The 21,550-nt window shown below is 35.8% G+C and overlaps 1 protein-coding gene across 1 annotated transcript; it reads left to right on the forward strand.

Moving 5' to 3' along the window:
• The first annotated feature begins 7,957 nt into the window (after window positions 1-7,957).
• Window positions 7,958-10,151, forward strand: LOC113281281 (equilibrative nucleotide transporter 1-like). Its single transcript, XM_026529988.1, has 2 exons — window positions 7,958-8,715; window positions 9,160-10,151. Exons 1-2 carry the CDS (start codon window positions 8,133-8,135, stop codon window positions 9,900-9,902), a joined length of 1,326 nt encoding a protein of 441 aa, XP_026385773.1. The 5' UTR covers window positions 7,958-8,132; the 3' UTR covers window positions 9,903-10,151.
• The last annotated feature ends 11,399 nt before the right edge of the window (window positions 10,152-21,550 follow it).

The raw sequence follows: 21,550 nt of genomic DNA on the forward strand, positions 1-21,550 counted from the left end.
CGAGAGCATCCTGGAGAAGACTTTCGTTTATCACCATAAAGATACTTCAATCTTGGTCGACTGGAAATCATCTCATCCGAAGGAAGATCCTTGAATGGAGGTCTGGAAAATCTTACCAAGCCACGCAAACGCCCAAGTTTTTGATCCCAGAATTCTACATAACCTGGGGTTACATAGGAGAATCTACCAGAACCAGGAAACCAGTAGCTACTCCCATCCACGTGAGTATGATCCAAATGAGTCCTGAGTTGCTCAACTGATGGATTCCTCCTCCGTATGGTTGGAACACACTGATCCATGCCCATTTGTCGAGCTGCTCTATCAATGTTATACTCCTCCATTGAAAGCTCTCCAAACGTGACTGATAGCAAATGACCAGGAGTGCAACTCAACATGAAAGATCTTTCGCCAGCACTCAGATGCGTACCAGACGTCAAACTCGTGCCTTCTCCATTATTGAAAGTCATCGGCTGAGAAACATAATCAGGGACTGACATCCACGGGCGAAAATTGAACTCAGATTCTTCATCTAACACATAAATAAAGCGTATTTTAGAACGAGGCTGCTTTGTGGACCAACGCATGATCCTAGCATTATCTTTCTCAGGGAAAGTATGGCGCGCATCAGTATTCGGTCCTTGCAGAACATTACATGGAGTAGGTGCATAATTCTTAAAATGCTCCCACATCAAAGCATGAAGAAACATCGTGTTGGCATAACACTCAATCTTCATAGAGACGTTCGACACACTGGAGTCTATAATCAAGGAGTCCAGGTTGTAATACAAGGATCCTAAAAATAAACTACCTATCGTAAGTTGCTCACCTTGAGCCATCTTAATAGCAAAGGGAATCATAAAAGGCTTCAACAAGTTTCCACTGTCTTCAAAAACATCTCTGGACAACTATAAACATAAGAAAGCAGCAATGGGTAACATACCGTCGATGGGTTTATCAGAAACCTCGTCTTTGGGCCACCAGTGTGTCAACCAGGAAGCATAGCATCCTTTACTACCAGCCTTATTCGCTTTCTCCATTGCAGCTGTCAAGACATGAGAAACGGCGGTCTCCTCATCTGAAAGATCCCCAAGAAGATTTCCCGTGATCAGGAGATGCATCAGAGCCGCCACGTCTTCCAAGGTAATGGTAAACTCTCCCCATCTACATATGAAAGTGTGAGTGGGAATGCACCAGCGAGCAAACAACGCCACAGTACCACTTGCGTCATGATAAATGAACAACTCTCCAGAAGCTTGAATAGCTCTCGTCACCTGCACCTGGTCGAGCATAGTCCTCACATGAGGAAAACCCAACATATGCCTTGCCCAGCCGGCAAATTTCTCCAAAGGTCGTCGAGAAAGCTTAAATTCTATGATTGATGAGGCGAAGACCCCTCGTTCAAGACAAAATAGAATCACTGTCTTAGGAGTCACCAATTTCTTCTGAGTAACAGTTCTGGGATTTATCAAAAGACGATACACTGGGTATTTCAAATGTTGCTCAGCTCCTGGAATATCTTTCTCAAAGAATGCATCATCTATGTTCGGGACATTCTTAATCCCATAGATTTCGTCTTCGTCTCCCCCAACGGAAGTTTCATCCATGCATGTCTCATCTCTGGAGATACCATCATCAACGCACATCTCTTCCCTCGAGGCGTCGTCAGCTTGGGAATTGGACATCTTTGCTAAGTAGATGAAAAGGTTCACACTACATTCTACTTCAGTATGTCGTCCAGATATAAATCAAGGAAATACAAGAAAAAATGGTAACTCTTAACTCTTACCTTTTATACTTCCACTGACGATAGTGATAGTAATGCTAGAGTTAACACCTCAAAATCGTTCGTCTCTTCGAAAACTGCAAAAACGAACGAAACTTTATTTAATTTCTGAAACTGATTTTTCTTGAAATTACGGACACGATTTTCATAATGTGAACATTCACACAACTGACCTATGAAGTTTACAACAATAAAATATTTCATCATAAATATATGGTCTATCTTCAAAGGTTCCTCAAAACACACGCTTTGATTTTTTGAAAAAAGCAGCAATTAATGCAACTTGCACACATAAACTCTCAAGTATTTTATTTAATGAAAACAAACTCATGAAAATAAAATATATCATCATATTTTGCACAATATATGTCACGGATGCATATATATATAAAAAAAAAACTATTTTTCCTTCATTATTTGTCTTTAAGACGAAGGTTTATTTCAAAAAATATTGTGAAAGCTCACATCTCATACATATGATAAAGTTTTGTATTTACATGAAAGCTCATAAGAAAAATTTTATCACTGGACACAAGTTCATCATACAAATTTTCCTTCGTGTCATCATTATTTGTCTTTAAAACGAAGGATTATTCCGATTTCATGAAAATTCACTTCTTTTATGATGAAACCTTGGTATACATGAAAGCTCATACACTGAGTTTTATCACTGAACCTAGGTTCATATTTAAAAAAAAAATCTCTCCTAAATCAGGGATTATAGTTAGTTTGCAAAACTAATGATCGAACGAACACACGTTTACAAAAACTAGGGTTTTTTCATAAAACTCACATCAATTGTATACACATGTATATGATTTTAACATGATCACTTCATGAAATTCATGTAAACAACATCAAACATCAAAAACAAAAGACAAAAAATTTGTTCACCTGGTCGGCGCCGGCCGGAAACTGGCCGACGGTGGCGGCGACGGTCGGCGACGATCGGCTCCGGCGGAAAACTCTCCTTCCCTGTCGTGAAGGATATGAAGGTGCTGGTCGTGTCTGAGGAAAAAAAAAGATTAATCCCTTTTATATCAATTTTATTTCCAAAACCTAATTTTCTAAGGATTTCCTTATTGGGCCTAACCCGCGAATCCTAACTGACCACGGACTCGTCGTCCAAACCAGCGATTCAGCACCAATTTGTGTTCATCAAAAGACGCTCCAATCATGACGTTGAAGCCTTCATCAATTCGTGGTTTGCTCATGCTCTTTAAATCCGGTAACGTCTCAATTTACGACTAAGTTCAATTACTGGTATTATTATTTATGGCCGGAAAATCACAATTTAATGCTGACTGAGGAACGCAGCTTTCCTCAGTAAGCAGGGGACTTAATGTAGATGGTGGATTTTCGACAAAGGCTAAATTCGTAAACTCATAATTATACGAAGCTCTGATTCAGCAATCAGACGTTAGTATCGAGACACGGGTCTCGAATCGAATTCTCAACAGAGAGTACTTTCTCTCAGAGTACATGTAGATATGTAGTCTCACGACTGGACAACGACATATCTCATGAATACTGAATACTTTCAGTGATTATTTCTATATATCATCACGAGATGGATGGCTCCTAGACAGCTTGCTCTGCTAGTATAGAGCGATAACGTCTTCAGGAACAAACAACAAGTTTACCCTGACTATATAAAGGATATGACTTACCGGCAAGCTCGTATCAGGATAATTAATGCTCCTAGACAGCTTGTTGTGCTAGTATAGAGCCACAAAGTTAATTATTCCTAATTGCAATCGCTCATATTCCATGGTCGAATCCACGACTGGTCCCATGGAATGACAATAACAATTGTTCTGATTCTATGATCGAATCCACAGCTTGATCTCATAGAATAGCAATAACTATATTATCTCATTAATCCGATTTCATGATCGAATCCACAACTGGTCTCATAAATGGTAATATATGAATCTTAATTACTCCGATTCTACGGTCGAATCTACGATCCCATGGAATGGTAATGCTCATCTTATTATTCTGAATTCGTAGTCGAATCCTCAGCTGATCCTATGAATTAATAATAAACATTTTATTAATCAGTTTTGTGAATAATTCTTCACTGGATTCCACAATTAGTAATAAATAATCAACAACCGGGCGTCTGAGCTACCTCTAAGTAAGCCCCGATTCAAATGGTGAAGGTGTATTCAACGATGATACACTAACAGTCACCGCACGAACGAGTATTTCAAAAATACAACGAAACGATGAACCTATGCAAAATAGAGAAGAAAATAATAAATAATTAAAAATATTGACCAGGGTGTTGGGAGCACGGATGCACGACCGACCGACCGTGTCATGGTCAATCCCACGCCAGTTTTATATTTTTAATACATTTTTATTATTTTCCATGATTTGATGAAAATTCTCTCATTTTATCAAATCTCCTTCGTATTGAGGAAACTCCTCGATTTCATGGTATTTCCATAAGTCCATAAAAAATAATATAAAATTAAGGAAAGGAGTGTGGGGCGTGACCATTGGCCAACCGGCCATGCCTTGGTCCCAACCGGCCCCACACCCACGGTTCCTTATTATTATTATTATTTCTCTAATTTCATGAAAAAACTCCTTGATTTCATGGTATTTTTGCAAAAATCATCAAATAATAATAAAATAAAATAAATTATGAAAACTTGTGGGACCGGGCCTTGGCCGGCCGGCCATGCCCTAGCCGGTCCCAAACGCCCCTTTGTTTTATTATTTTATTATTAGTTTTCCTTGAATTCATCAAATTCCTTGATTTCATGGTATTTCTCTCAAATTAGGAAAACTCGTGGGACCGAGCCGGCCGGCCATGCCTTTCACGGTCCCACACGCCCTTTTTTATTATTTTAATATTTTTTTGCTTCCTTGAACTCATGAAAACTCTTTCAATTCATGGAAACTCCCTAAATTCATCAAATTTCTCAAAATTCATGAATTTTTCATAAAATCATTATAAAATTAGGGAAACTCGTGGGACCGGGCCCTAGCCGGCCGGCCATGCCTTCCACGGTCTCACACGCCCTTGTTTTATTATTTTAATATTTTTTACTTCATTGAACTCATGAAAACTCCTTCAATTCATGGAAACTCCCAAAATTCATCAAATTTCTCAAAATTCATAAATTTTTCATAAAATCATCAAAATATTATAAAATTAAGGAAAAGGCACCACAGGACCGTGGTCACGACCGGCCGACCATGCCTTGACAATGGCGGTCCCACGCCTCCTCATTCCTTATTTTATAATTATTTTTCATCATCTCATGGTGTTTTCCTCAGTTTCGTCGAAACCCTAATTTTGGCATATTTTCTCGAATGGATGCTCAATTGCACGCCAGAAAATATAAAAATTCTCAGGACTGAGACGCGGACGCCTTGGGTACACGAGTACTCTATCTTGGCTGACCAAAACTCTCCCAAACACTTTGGATTTTCATGAAGTGATCGTCAGGCGATCACGGGACAACCCAGGGCAGGTTTCATGACTCCATGGTCGGTCCCTCACCTCGTCATAATTAATTAGGTTTTCTCACCTAAGGCTCAGACGAGCGTTTTCGAATAAATGATTAAACCAGCATTTTAATCATTCTTTCACCAACAAATCGTCAACCCTTCAGGAGTTCTTCGTATTTGCTCACGTGATCATATGGATACTACATGGTTGATCCACGGTCCCATGTAATCGCTCCCTCCTCCGTCCCATGGTTGAAATTCTGACGAACCATGAATTGACCATCAATTGATCAAATTAGGGTTTCTGAATCCAAGGATCATCATTACAGATTCCAACCTTAATAATTTTACGACGACCTCATGGTCATTAATTTTTTTAATTATGCTCAGTTCAACGACCGGTATTCTAATTAATATTTTTGGTACGCTGCCAATAATCCATCAGACGAGCAACACATGCTCAGACGACCAAATATTCAACAATTCATCACATGAGCAACACTTGCTTAGATGATAAATATTTGTTCAAACCAAGGAATATTGGTTCAACAATCAATATTCAACGATCCATCGAATGAGCAATACTTGCTCACTTCATCGTAAGAACTATACCTTTGTCTCATGACATGTTCAATTCACGAGTTTCAGAACATCATGTTCAACTCAACGACTACATGGACTCATCGTCCCATCAAACCACGAAGTCATCAATTGACTAACAAACCACGAGACGTCAATCGTGTCACTTGGGGGGATATCACTCAGGGTTTTGGTCTGGTGGTCTACGGCACGTGTGTTCAAACACACGATGGAATGTGAGCAAGTCGTGCAATCAGTTGAAGGAATTCACGAGGTAGTGGGTGGAAAATCGACCAAGTATCCACACGTTGAGCAACTGGTTTCAAACACGATCTCCACTTCCCCACTCATTGATTCCATCAACTGTCACACTTCATGGAATCATGGTGTCTACAATTCCAGCAATATAAATAAGTCTCTGAATCATGATTGAATCATCATCAGTATCATCAATCTCACGTCAAACTGACAACACGAGATCATCAACTCATCAATTGAGCAACTACTCTCAATTGAGCAATTTCAATCACTCAGAGAGTATCGTATTCAGAATTCACACACCCACAATATTTGATTACCATTGATTCCACACATTTCTCAGCTTCCCTCCTACAGATCAACCCATCCTCTCTTGTGACCGAATTTACTCTGGAACGGTCATTGTCTTGATTTAGGCCAGAGTACTACAGATTGATCTCTCGAATCTAAAGCACCCCCTTTGCAATGGTGCATCTGTGTGAGGTTTAACATTTCTCTCGGTTCGAGGAGTCTCCTCCGTACGGTCGTCTCCTCAATTCCTTAAAAACCAGCAAATCGTTTTTCCCCATCTACACCAAGGTAACTTAGATTGCAAACCCTGATTTGAAAACTATATAAAGGAGAACTCTAGCAACTGGGAAACCTAATCCCCACACCTCCTGTGTGATACTAGTTGCATAAGCTAGAGTCAATTCTCCTTTAACCTTAGTTTTTCACGAAACCCTATAGGTTAACGACTTGAAGACTTCATTGGGATTGAGAAGCCAGACCCAACTATTTTCTCTGTAGTTGCGTGATCTGATCTTGCTGTTTCTAGCGTGTTTGAGTACTATCTTCTTTAAGATTGGCTCGAGATTTAATCTCCGATAGGCAAGATAAAAAGTAATCACAAACATCTTCGTTTCATCGTTTGTGATTCCACAATATCATGTTTCGCTACCATACGACTAATATTATTGTGAGGTGATTGATATCTCTAGGTTGTTCTTCGGGAATATAAGTCTGGTATATCAATTGGTTCTTATTCACCTTGATTTATCAAAAGACGGAACAAAACTCATAGATATTTCTGTGGGAGACAGATTTATCTATTCCTATAGACTTTTCTGTGTGAGACAAATTTGTTTATCAAGTCTTCGACTTTGGGTCGTAACAACTCTTGGTTGTGGGTGAGATCATCTAAGGGAATCAAGTGCGTAGTATCTTGCTGGGATCAGAGACGTAAGGAGCGCAACTGTACCTTCCATCAGCGTGAGATTGATTAGGGTTCAACTACAGTCCAGTCCGAAGTTCATTGGTAGTAGGCTAGTGTCTGTAGCGGCTTAATACAGTGTGGTGTTCAAATCTGGACTAGGTCCCGGGGTTTTTCTACATTTGTGGTTTTCCTTGTTAACAAAATTCTGGTGTCCGTGTTATTTCTTTTCCGCATTATATTTTGTTATATAATTGAAATATCACAGGTTGTGCGTTGAATCGATCAATTGCGAAATCCAACCTTTGGTTGTTGATTGAAATTGATTGATCCTTGAACATTGGTCTTTGGTCCTGTTCAAGTTAATTCTCTTATATTCAATCGGGCTCGCAAATTCCTATTTGCTGATTGCATATTTAATTGAGAGAAAGAGATATAAAACTCTTTGATATACTTTTCTCTAGATTGAATCTCACTGTCTAGTTGATTCCCTTGAAAATATATTTCTACCGAGTAAACCCACTATTAGTCTAACCGAAGGAGGAGGATAGGTGTTTTGAAGAAGCAAACACGTTTAGCTCCTTCCCGTGCTTCTCTTCTAAATTCTAACCTATCCATCAATTCCATACTTGTCGTCATTAACTATTAAAGCCTTCCTCTGACCAACTATTAATTAATAATTCAATGAAGTATAAATAAAAAACGAAACACTTGAATAATCTCTCTGCAACTTGCACCAATAATTTGGGAATACAGAAGAGACATATAGGGAGGTTTTCTTTTCTTCTAAAATCAGGGTAGAGTTAGTTGCAGAAAGGACCAGAGACGCTACAGAGAAAGAGAGAGAGAGAGATGGGGTTAAGCGGAGAAGATGATGCTAATGGAGTGAGAGGAGGAGGAGGAGAAATTCTTCTTCTCCCGAAAGAGAATAAGATACCAAAGGATTCATATCATTTTGCATACATAATCTACTTCACATTAGGAACTGGTTATCTCCTTCCATGGAATGCATTCATCACAGCTGTTGATTACTTCACTTACCTCTACCCTAATTCCAGTGTCGATCGTGTTTTTGCACTTGTTTACATGCCTGTTACTCTATTGTTCCTTCTATTTATCATCGCGTATGTCAATCCCTCCACCACCACCACCACCAAATCATCATCCTCATCATCTTCTTATAGAATCAACTCATCTCATTTCAGAATCAATCTTGGTCTTATCCTTTTTATGGTTTCTTTATTGGTAATTCCAATTATGGATGTTGTTTATATTAAAGGTAGACCTGGACTTTATACTGGTTACTGTACTACCATTGCTACTGTTGTTTTGGCTGGTATTGCTGATGCTTTGGTACAAGGTGGTGTTATTGGATCTGCTGGTGAACTACCTGATAGATACATGCAAGCCACTGTTGCTGGTACTGGCGCTTCTGGTAAGAAGAATTCCCATCTTTCATGACTAGCTCCCCCAAATTTTAGGGTTTCAATTACTAGATAGATCTGACTGCAATTGATGCCCTAATCAATTCATGCCATATGTGGAATGCCCTTTGAGTTTAGACGTAAATGCTGCTCCAGATCCCTAATATAAATGAATAGACAAATGAACTCATAATATTATGTTGAATGCTTGAATTGTAATTCCCAGTGCTAGGAAGAGTAACAAATTCTTGATGATTTGATGCCCTAGTGGATTTCCTGCAATATGCTAGATGCCTTTGAATGTTGAGACATAATCTGTTTGATAGATGTTCAAATGTTGTCAAAATTAGAATGATGAAAAGTTAACAATATCACAGTATGAAGTAATTTGCTCTACTCTTATACGTGAAAGAAAAGTGTTATAGTTTGGGATTTTTGTTTTTCTTTGACTGTAGGGGTGATTGTTTCCGTCTTAAGGATCTTAACCAAGTCTTTCTTCTCACAAGATACGGATGGTCTAAGAAGAAGTGCAATCTTGTATTTCATTGTCGGCATTGTAGCCATGCTTGTCTGCATTGTTTTCTATAACATTGCAGATAGGCTACCAGTTATCCAATACTATAAAGATCTGAAATTGCAGGCTGTGGACAAGGAGGAGGAGGACAGAAACGATGAAGGTCTGCTAGAGAAGAGGTCCTCATTGAGGTCAACCTTGTGGGACATTCTAAATAGAGTGAAATGGTCTGGATTTGGGATCATCCTAATCTATGTTGTGACTCTGTCAATATTCCCAGGATTCATCACCGAAGACGTGCACTCTCAAATTCTCAAGGATTGGTACCCTATCCTTCTCATTACGAGCTATAATGTATTTGATATGGTTGGAAAATCTTTGACTGCTCTCTATGTGTTTGAGAATCTGAAAGCTGCGGTTGGTGCATGTGGTGTGAGGCTTCTATTCTACCCTCTCTTCCTAGCTTGCTTGCATGGTCCCAAAATTTTCAGGTCTGAGATTCCGGTGGTGATCTTGACCTGTCTTCTTGGTCTCACAAATGGATACTTAACGAGTGTGTTTTTCATTATGGCTCCTAAAACTGTACCGATACAGCATGCTGAAACTGTAGGTACTGTGCTAGTAATGTTCCTTGTTATGGGCCTTGCAGCTGGTTCCGTCGTTGCTTGGGTTTGGGTCATATAATCGAATTCCAAAATCAACAAAACGTATGTGAACATTGTGAAGTATACAGTTGTATCCAAGGTGTATATGTATGTTTTTTTTCTCTCTTTTTTTTTCTTCTTCTTCTTTTTCTATATTTCCTCCCTAGCACCTAGATAGCTTTGGCTAGGGTCTCATTTTCCATTTCAGCATCACAACTTACACTTTTACTCACTGTTTTTTCATCTTTCTTCAATTTGTAAATGAATGAATGAATTCCCTTGCGATTCAGTACTACGCTTGTATAGTATATTCCATAATACACAATCTTTGAAGGGATATGAGGATGCGACTTGTTTCCGCTGGACCACTGCAGTTGTTAGAGCCAGATTGGTCATTTACTAGAACTAGCTTGAAACCCGTGCGCCAGATTGGTCATTTACTAGAACTAGCTTGAAACCCGTGCGCCAGCACCGGGTACAATGGGAATCGATACCCATTTGGTGAGGCGGGGCTTCTCCCCACACCCGTCCCAAAAAAAATCCCAATTAACAATTACAATATATAATGAAAATACTAATTATTATTTAGTAATTTAACAATTAAAACCAGATTTACTAATTAGGTACTTTTAAAATGTTGGAGTTTAAAATATCATCTTAAAGAAAATACTTTGAAATTAATTAGTATATCATGAAATTGCCAACATCCACATTTTAAAGATAAATGGCAAATCTACATTTAATGTCTGCTATTCAAAGTAAGACTTCAACTGCGCTTAGTCTTGCTAAGGGTTTAGAATGTCTATACAACATCTCTTCGTTAATCAAATTTTACAACGTAAAGTAAATAAACAAAGTCATAACAATATTCTACCTCAAAACACCAGTACTAATGGCATCCAGTATGTAACTCGTGCTACGCACCGGGTACAATGGGAGTTGCTCCCATTTGAAGAGACGGGGCTTCGTCCTGCACCCGTCCCAGAAAGGGTCGCAATTAGCATCTGCAATGTATATTGAAAACAACAATTATCATTTAGTAGATTGACAATTAGAATCTGATTCATGCATGATTGATAATTAGAACCAGATTCAACAATTACGTACTATGTAAAATGTTAGAAACATGGAAATCTTCATAAACAAAATAATTTGAAAGGTTTGTTAAAATATGTTTAATGGCATATTTATTTGTAAAAATGAAATTGATGTGAACGATTAAACAAACATCAATTATGTACTTTTTAAAATTTTGGATTAAGAAATCTTCTTAAGGAAAATAATTTTGGAAAATCATACCAACATTTAAAATTAGTAAGTTGTTCATAATATTGTCTAAATCAGTACTCTAAAGATAATTGGTAAGGCTATATATATTTGAAGTATGTTACTTAAAGTAGCATCACAACTTCCCTTAGTTACTACACTTAGTCTTGATAGATTTTAGAATACCCATGCAACATCTCTTGGTTAATCAATTTTTGCAAACTAAAGGTAAACAAACAAAGTCATAATAATTTTCTACCTCACAACCCTTATCACTTCGGGTTTGGTAAAATCTTATTTGTGATTTACCCTTTATACAATCCTCACATGCTTCACATACCATATGATACACTTGTGTTAAGAATCTAGCGCCCAACTCAATTTCTCCTCTAAGCTCCTACTTCGTGTAGTTGAATGAAAAACCACACTCAATGCATAGTTGTATCAAAATATGTTATTAAAGAAACACGTAGAAAAAACGGTATTAATATAAAATAGATTGTCAACTCCAAATAGTGCAAAGCATATGAAGTGTTTCCCGTTGAAGATGATGTAATCAAGGGAATGCACTGGTATAGCTTTCTTAAAAAATCATATACTTGCTTTAAGAATCAAGCAGCCAACTCAATTGCTCCGCTTGGCTCCAACTGCCTCCTGTAGTTAAATGAGAAATCACACCTACTATATAGTTGTACAAATATTTAATATTAGAGACACTAAAATAATATGATATTAATATTAAATAGATTGCAAACTCTAAATGTTTCAAAGCATAAGAAGTGCTTCCCGTCAAAGATAATGTAATCAAGGAAATGCACTAATATATCTTTCTTCAGAAATCATGTACATGCGTTAAGAATCACGAGGCCAATTCAACTGTTCCTCCTGGATCTAATTCCCTGTAGTTAAGTGAAAAATCACACTCACTATATATTTGAATGAATATCTGATATTAGAGAAACTAAAAGAATACACGATATTACTATAAAACAGCTTGTCAACTCTAAATAATGCAAAACAAATTAAGTGTTTCCTGTTAAAGAAGATGTAATCAAGGAAATGCACTGATATATCTTTCTTCCTCATATACTTACATTAAAAATTAAGCGACCATCTCAGTTATTCTTTGAGGCTCCAAGTTCTTGTAATTAAATGAAAAATCACACTCACTATGTAGTTGAATCAATATTTGATATTAGAGCCACTAAAACAATACTACCTCCATTTCTAGAAAAAGTGATAGTATCTCTTTTCCAAAAACGAAGGGAGTATATATATATATTAATATAAAATAACTTGCCAACTCTAAATAGTACAAAATAGATGAAGTACCTCCTGTCAAAGAAGATGCAATCAAGGATATGCACTCATTGTACACACTAAAAAATTATTATTCAATTTTTCATTTATTAAAATTTAATCTTTGATAAATTTGGGTTTTCCATTAAAATGCGGTCCCGTTTCTGTAAATAACACTTATCTAATTTCGTTGCATTTACCTTTGCATTTACTATAACCATTTGCATAATTTTTGTTGCTTCCATGTTAGGTACAAATGTTCTCATCGACCTTTATCCGCATTCGAAGTCTTTGCTGTTATAAAAAAAAAACTACCATATGTCCTTGTAATAGGTAATATTGTACTCTTAACAATTAAAGTGTTATTGGCCACTTTGCGTTGCTTCCCTTCTATTGCACATCAGTTGCACAATGGCCTGTCTCTTATATATAACGCTCTGCCTTGAATCTCGAACATCCAAAAAATGGCCCAGTTTGATTACTCGTGATTGTTGCTTTAACTGTAAGGATTTCCCCTTGTGTTGCATAATTGAAGTACTTTTATTGGTAAAGAGAATCTAAATTGGTTATAAATTCTTTTTCTTTTTACCTTTCCCTAAATGTTGATCAGAATTTTATTTTATTGTTGGTTTTGTTACGTAGGGATTGTTGATATTGTCTTTTGTATCGTAAAATAATACCATTAATCGAAATATTTGAAATACTGCGGCGTGCACATTCATATAATGCCTGTGGTGATAGCTTTTCCATTGTACTGACTCAGATGTACTTGCAGTCATACAAAACCGTTACCTACTTTCATGAGAATCAACTAACATTCCCCCAGTCCCTAGCTAATTGGCAGTAATTTACCAACATTTCTCATTTCCAAATAAAAATACCATACACACATTTAAAATATGGAAAATTATTTGGTACTTTTTCAAACATCTATGTGATTCTTGATTCATTTTTTTTATTTATTTATTGAAGCAGATTCATGTTATCGTATTAAAACAGTGTAATACGCAAATTTAGCAGATGTGGCAAAATATATGGCAGAGCATATAACAGAACATTGTAATAACATCAAATAGATGTGACATCAAAATTTTGTTTTCTTTCATGTTAAAATCTACCATAAAACATACAATATGCAGTTCATTTTTTGGTTCATTTTTCTTGCATGTTCATTATTCTTGCATGTTCATGAATCTCTCGGAGTCACCTTCTTCTTCGTATTGAATTTGTTCAAAGTTGGAAATCAAGAATCATACCGGGGTTTAGTCAAAGCATGTAATTCACCATGCCCTGGGGTTTATCCAAAGCCTACAATTCACCATTCCCTTATCTTCTTATGACATTCGCAGTATACAAACTTGCTTCTTTAATTATTATTATTTTAATTTAAAGCTTAAGACCGTCTTTAAATTAAGAAAACCAGTGAGTACATTGAAAGTGTTTGTAACCAATCTCCTTGTAGTAATCAAAATAGAAGTAAGGAAATAAAAGTAACAACTATAGTGATTTCATGACCACCACCAACTTGGCCAGATTCCATTAATACGATGAAATTATTTCCTGGAGATGCCTGGCCTGGCCAGCTTCCACGGAATAATAAGTCACACCCTTTAATTACCTGGCCATATCCTATCAGCGTCAACAAATACATCATTCACGCCGATCTGACATATTCAATCATCTCTGCATCTTGTAAATTTGATTATTCCCTTCGTTAGCTACTCCATTTGATGTCTTCTTACTTTCCAATTTTGTAACGGTGAGTATAGAAGAGAAAAATACAGTAACAGAGTTGTAAGCAAAATACATTGGCAAGAAAAAGTTGATTTTTGAAGCAATTATAGGACCAGCGGATTTTGAAACTAAATGGAAAGCGTTCTACTAAAATAGGTTAAACAAATCTGAAGTAAGAAAAACTAAATGATTTCTTCTTGCATTTTGGAAAGTAAGGGACCAACAAATGGATTGATCAAAGCACCATTAACTTATTTTAGTAGGTGATACTTCAGAAAAGTACCACAGTGTCCATTCAGTAGTTAAAGAGTAAAGCCACTCCTATCGTTAATAATAAAAAAAATCATGTCAAAGTGACAATCGACTCCAAGTTCAAGGTTTACCCTTCCTATCAAAAAAACTAAAGCATCAATGACAACAGAAACAACAGAAATTTAAACTCAGATGAAAACGCATTTAATTGTTTTTCTTACTAATAAGGATGTATTATTTTCTTCATCCACATCAGTGTATTGTTTTTTGGGGTACGCTAACTTACTTGGTCCTTAAATGTCCAAGTTCATTGATATCTCCACCACATGAGTCATCCCAGATTCACGGTCAAGAGAAAGTAAACCTGTGATATCCGAATGCCAAGAAAAGAAAAGCACCAAACTGAATTTGCACCTGTTTTGAGTGCTCGATAACCTGGTCATTTTCGTGCATGAAGTACTTTCCAGCATCGATAATATAGCCTCGTCAGTTTCGTCCATACGCTTTTTTTCGGCACCAATAGGCTCTTTTTTGGAAATTTCCAGAGCGTTGTTAATTCATCGAATCACCAAAATAAAAAATAAATAAATAATATCCTCTGATATTGTTAGACAATCAACAACAATAAGTATAAATGAAAAGAAAATCTCTCCTACTCATCTCCACTTTTTATTCAGAAACAAACAATAGCTCTCATATTCTAAGACCATCAAGTTGTATCAAGAACAGTAAATTAAAAAAAAAAACAATACCTTCACTGTGGTGATTTATATTATTTTTTATGTGAGTTTCTTTTGCTGATTATTTTTTTCCACATTAATAATATGATTTCGGGTGATTTTCCTCTGTTGTGGTTAAAAGCTGAACAAAAATCTCTTCTGAGAGCTTCTGGCCCTACCGGGATATATTTCAGCCAATAGGAATCTTCCGTTTTTTCACACCACCAATTTTTTGATATTTTCGACCCACCTCTTTTTTTTTACCGTCTCGATTTTCTACTAAACACTGAATATCAATTTCACGAAACCAAAAGAGAAACAACCACTAATTCTCTTCACTTTTTCTTTCCGCTTCTTCTCTCTGTTTTTCCTTCTCTTTTTTTGTTTCTTCTCTCCGTTTTATCTCTATTCTAAAGATATATTCTGATTTTCAATTGGATGTGCTGGAGATATTTGATTTTGCAGTTAAAGGGTTTATCAGTTCCAAACAGGTACGAGTTAGGGTTTGTTCCTTTTCTCATTATACTTTGATTGTTAGTTTCTTATTTTTTACTTATTCAAAACCTGTTTGGGTTTTGCAGGTTTGAATTACTCACCAACGGGTATTATGGTTCCAAACAGTTATGAGTTAGGGTTTGTTCCTTTCCTCAGTAGATTTTGATTTTTAGTTTCTTATTTTTTACTTATTCAAAACCTGTTTGGGTTTTGCAGGTTGGAGCTTATGAATTAGGGTATTATGGTTTGTTTTTTTTTCTCTATTTTGATTTGATTTTTTTGGTTTCTTAATTTTTTGGTATTATGGTATTATTTTTCCTCAATAATTTTGAGTATTTTTATTACCTATTTATTCTGTTTCATGCTTCAAATTTTCGATCCCTGAATATCCATAGCACCAATATATATTTTTCTCTACAAAATATTAAGGCCCGTGCAACGCACTGGCGTAAGACTAGTAAACATCAATAACAACATCCTTAGCATCTGTATTACGTCTTCTTCCCCCTTATTCACCATTATTTTCTCGTCACGAATAATCATGGTTTTTAAAATCATCTGATTTACGAGTCAACTCGTACGACTCGCTTCAAATTAGTGCAAATCGATTCAAATTGTCTAGATGAATCGAATCTTCTTTAAATCGTAAAGATTCTTTCACCTTATGCGATTCCTGACCGTGCTGACCATTGACCATCCAGTTGTCACGTCCCAATTTAATTCAAAATAAAAGAGTTGGAGTAAGATTCGAACTCAACACCTCTCGTCCACTGGTTAGTCTACGGACCACCACACCACGATTTCTTTTGTGATAAAAATCAACTTATTTATACTTATACAATTTTTTCTCTAATGAACTAGGTATCACCGGGGCCTTACGGCCCCGGCTCAACCTCTCATTTTAGATTTAAGTGGACGTACTTTATTTATTTGTAACAATACATTAAAAAACATTATAACTTAGTTAATGTATTCAAATTCTTTAAAAATGCTATAACTTAGTCAATTATACAATTGATCACTTATATCATTCTAGGGTACCAAAATATTAGTACTAATAGAATCAGTTTATATTTAGGCACAAAGTGCCAACAAAAATGTATCTCGAAAAATATATCAATCACTTGATTTAATTTCATCAATATTTAACCCTGGTTAGTTTTAAATACAATAATCGTTACTAAATACCAAAATATATAAATAATAAAAAAAACCAGATGGATCCATGTTCGCCAATATCAAACTGTCTTTTCTTACCCCCAATATCATGACATGTTTGATCTACTGCTTCAACGCATAATCTATGTTGCATGGATGTGGATCCAGTTTTTCGGCTCCGTAAATATCGTTCTCAGATATTTGTGTGTGAATCTTAAACATTGGATGTGTTGTAAGACCTCCGACCAAAAGAAGTGAAGCAATCCCAAACGAATCAGCAATCAGAACTATGTTCCAAACTCTGCGGAAGCTTGACGCCATTGTGTTCTGTAGAAATATTTTACCGCTTCCCTGCACTTACATTGAGAAAAAGTATTTTATCATCACGATATCCCACGGAACCAATCACGACGTTGTATGCTGATGATTGGCTGAATTTAACTTCTTAATACTTTCATCGACCTCGGAATCATGCAACGCGAGTCGAAGGTACTAAATTAATACTCCGACATGGCCTGTCACCAACAACATCCATACTCTTCAATTTTGGCATTGAAATATCTTCGAAATCTTCAAGAGACTTGCAAAATTTACGGAGTTGTTCATCCAAATGAAGTAAAAACCCATCATTTGGCCTCTGAGTGCTAGGTATCACCAGGGCCTTACGGCTCCGGCTCAACCTCTCCTTTTAGTGTTTATATGTTTGTAATAATACACAAAAAAAGACTTCAACATTTTAAAAATAGTTTAACAAATCTACAACTTAGTTAGTTGTATAATAGATAACTTATATCATTCTAGGGTACCCATACTTCTATAACATCAGTAAACACCTAATAACATCAGCACTAATAGAATCATTCTATATTTATGCACAAAATTCTAACAAAAATGTATCTCGAAAAAAATATTAATTACTTGGTTTAGTTTCAGGGTTCATATTTAGTTTTAAAACCGATCACCGCTACTGAAGACCGAAATAGAGAAATCAAAAGAACATATGGATATACGTTGACAACTACAAATTAGTTTAGTTCGTATGTAATGATGATAACGATGGGAGAGAAAAAAATGAGGTGACCTTTTTGTTCGAACGCTACTTACTTTGAATTTTCGATGCATCTGACCTTTTTTAAAATTTTGGATGCTACTATATATAGCAACCTGCAAGAAATAAAAAGAAAAGTGTATCTCGACCACTCAAGTGTGTTACTGTTATTACAAACTACTCTGGGAAATATAAATTTTGGAGAGTCAAATCATATTTGTCTTTCAGACAACAAATTTTGGAGAGTCAAATGTATGAAGGTTAAGACGACATCCAGATATGACGTATATACTTTGTTCTTTTCATTGAAGAAACATATTAAAATAATGTGTATTTACAATAATAGAGCTAACATACTTTTACTTTACAAAATAATAGCAAATATCTTATTATTTTTTGCTAACTTTCCACATTGACTCAAAAATTATATGTGGGAAAATATTTCTTCATTGTGATGGTAACAATGCGTACTCTATATTTCTTGCATGAGAACTGTAAATATGTTACATCATCTTTCCGATATTTACAAAATTCTGAATCAAACAACAGTTTTTACACTCAACATAGTTGATAATAGCATGCGATGAGAAAATATTATATGGTCTTAGTGATAGTTTAATTTGATAGAAAAAATAATCTCCATACTAAATTAACTAATTAGGATATACTATGTAGTGTATGATGAAAAGAGAACATCTACAGTTCTACAACAAAACTTCGGAGTATACAATATTCATTGTCGAAAGACCTGCAGTTTCCTCTATTAGCAATATAGCTATCATTAAAGACACCTTGATAGTGTTACATAAAGTTTTCCATGACTAAATAAAAAGTGCACAGATTTATGCCAACATACTATTGATGGTCAAAGAAAACGCCTCAAAGACGGGAACAGACGCCTTGGATAAATATATTTTTTCAGCTTTGTCACTCTTTAGAGCTTTGGTTTCGATTACATGCCTTCTCCATTTAGTAACCAATATAGCCTTGTATCATTGCAGATATATTCTTTGGATGAAATATTCCTCAATACTATGATTGGGAAATCAACTTTGTGTACTTCTACATTGCCCGCTTGCAATATGATCGTCTTGGTAAAACATATTGGATGTGCTCTCACCTCTATACCCATCTAGGGATAAATGTCTTTTATTAATCTAGGAGTGTCTTTACACCTACCCATAGACTTTGGAAGACCAAGAACTTCCTTGGGATTATCACCAACCTGTAATATTTAGCATATGAATATCGAAGTATTCTTTCATGCACATATATGAAACAAAATGGTAGACACAAATTTGCCTATATTTTTATCTCTACCAAGAATTTTGCAATAGATACATTTTCGTCTTAAGTATAATCATAACCATGCACGTATTTTTATTAAGGATTACAAAGTAATGATATTCAGCTACATGCTCCAATGATTTTTTTCCCGACATCCTCCAAGGATAGCGGGAAATGTTTTCCCAAAATCTCTGCACATAATACCTATAACTTCACCGATATTCTTTTATGATCGTGACAACCATGAATTTTTCGATGAACTCCTTGAACACAAATTCTATAATGCATCGAAATTTCGTCCTATATAATTAGCTTCACTTGCCTCAGAAATTTAGCATATGTATCATATTTCTCAAATCCCAAACACTGGTTTCAACTATTTTTTATTTTTTTTGGGAATCCTAAATGTAGAATGCACGGAACAACCACCCACCAAAAATAGGATACATGAATATCAATGTTGCATACAAAAGTGAAAAAAAAAACTCTTTCGCTTGAAATTATAGAAGAAGCAACAGTAAGAAATATATATTATGCGCGACAAATTGTGATTCATATGTTGCATACAAAAGTTTAGACACCTCTTGCACTTCCTTTTAGAGAAGAAAAAATTACTATTATGTGCTTGTAAGAAACTAATTATTGCATTATACGCTAAAAACTAAGCAAAGTTCAACATCCTAATATCTTCATTGATTTCAGAATCTCGTACCGAAAATTGCTGCAACTGATACTCCAAAATGTACCTATAGTCAAAGACATCACTCCAATTTGATATTGGTTTTGGCATATCTTAGAAATCACCAAGAAACTTTCCAAGTTCATGTAGCTTTTATCAAGGAGATATAATCCATAATCAAATACTTGTCCATTATTTGGCTTATAAATTTTGTACCTCATACGTAGTTTAAAGTGTAAGTCATCACATATGTTTAATCCAAACTTTGACCACGGGGCCTTTTATTGAGTTGGATTACAGTCGCTAAGAGTTAACTTGAATAGTTTTCTCAGTTGAATTCCAGTTTTCATCATTGCTGCTTCCTAGAGACACTAAAACGGTTCATCGTCTTCTAAAACTCCAAGGGAAATGCACAATGCTTGGAAATCAGAGTGAAATTTCACTATGGCACCATCCTTAACTGTTTTCAGAAAGTCATATGAATATGCACCTTCCAAATGAACATGGTATACGACACACCGGCATTATGGCTGACAAAGTATATCCTTGTAAGCGCAAAACCTCTTTGTCTTATTTTCCATTTTTCTTTGTCCATACAAAGTGGTGCCGAAATTCCTGATAAGGATATCCTTTGAAGTGGGGTTAATATTAACAACCCGTTCGTTTGGGAGAATTGAAAACTTAAGAATTCAATTATGAGGTAATCCAATTCTGGGAATTGGATTCCAATGAATGCAATTCAAATCCTAAAAATTCATGTTCGGTTGAGGTAATTCAATTATCGTTGTTTTTACGACGGAATCCAATTCCATTGCACTGTTTGACCAATGCAATAGAATTCTACTATTTTGGAGGGAATTGGATTCCTAGAAATCAAAATTCTTGATTACAAAAAGTTCATTTGCACCGTTCGGTTCAAGAAATTGGGTGCATTACCTAGGAATTGGATTCTCCGGAATCCAATTCCTTGAAACGAACATGTTGTAATAGTACACCATCAATGTTGACTTATAGTCTTATGCAACTTTACTAACTTTCTCCATTGACTTATGACATCGTATGCAATTCTTTGTTTTCCACCTAAGATGGATGGTCAAAAGAACAATGTTATGCTCTTTTTGGTGTGGCGAATGACCTTCCAAAAGCCACGGAACCTGTGGTGGTACAATATACCTTGCATCAATATATTATTGTGTCTCTTCATATTCACTGAATTCTAACATTACGCGCACCGAGAATTTTCGAACCTTTGTAGATATACTTGTGTGTATTTGGCGACCCTTATTCCCCCACCTATTTCAATATTAATGTAGCCATTAAAGTTTTAGAAAAATATGGGTGGTACGGAACAATATTTGTATTTCTTGCTATGTTATGAAAACAAACCTCCCTGCCATCATCATGTTGATAATATATTGGATACCCACTTACATTTTTCATTTCTCATGCACATTTTCTATTACATGAAACATGCATTTCCTAACATTTTGGAAAAAAACTGGGTCAGTCATTTTAAATGGAAATTGGGAACAAACAAAAAGTTTAACATGCTCAACTATTCGAGATTTTTCAGGATTATCAAAAAAATAAAAAAGCGTGCATATGAGGCCACCTGCATTTTGAAATTACATTGTACAACGTGTGCAACCACTTTAAAACACCTTTTTGGTTTGATTTCCGCCATTAAATGGTCTCTCTTTAACTTGAAGACACGGGCAATCAAATTAGGACGATCAAGCATATTGATGTAG

The sequence above is a fragment of the Papaver somniferum genome, chromosome 5 (assembly GCF_003573695.1).
Source record: "Papaver somniferum cultivar HN1 chromosome 5, ASM357369v1, whole genome shotgun sequence".
NCBI classification, from domain to species: Eukaryota; Viridiplantae; Streptophyta; class Magnoliopsida; order Ranunculales; family Papaveraceae; genus Papaver; species Papaver somniferum.

What these genes read in the sequence shown, in the direction of transcription:
- LOC113281281 (XM_026529988.1), top strand. Translation starts at nt 8,133, where the DNA reads ATGGGGTTAAGCGGAGAAGATGATGCTAATGGAGTGAGAGGAGGAGGA. An exon ending in TGCTGGTACTGGCGCTTCTG is followed by an intron (nt 8,716 to 9,159) that starts GTAAGAAGAATT and finishes CTTTGACTGTAG; the next exon opens with GGGTGATTGTTTCCGTCTTA.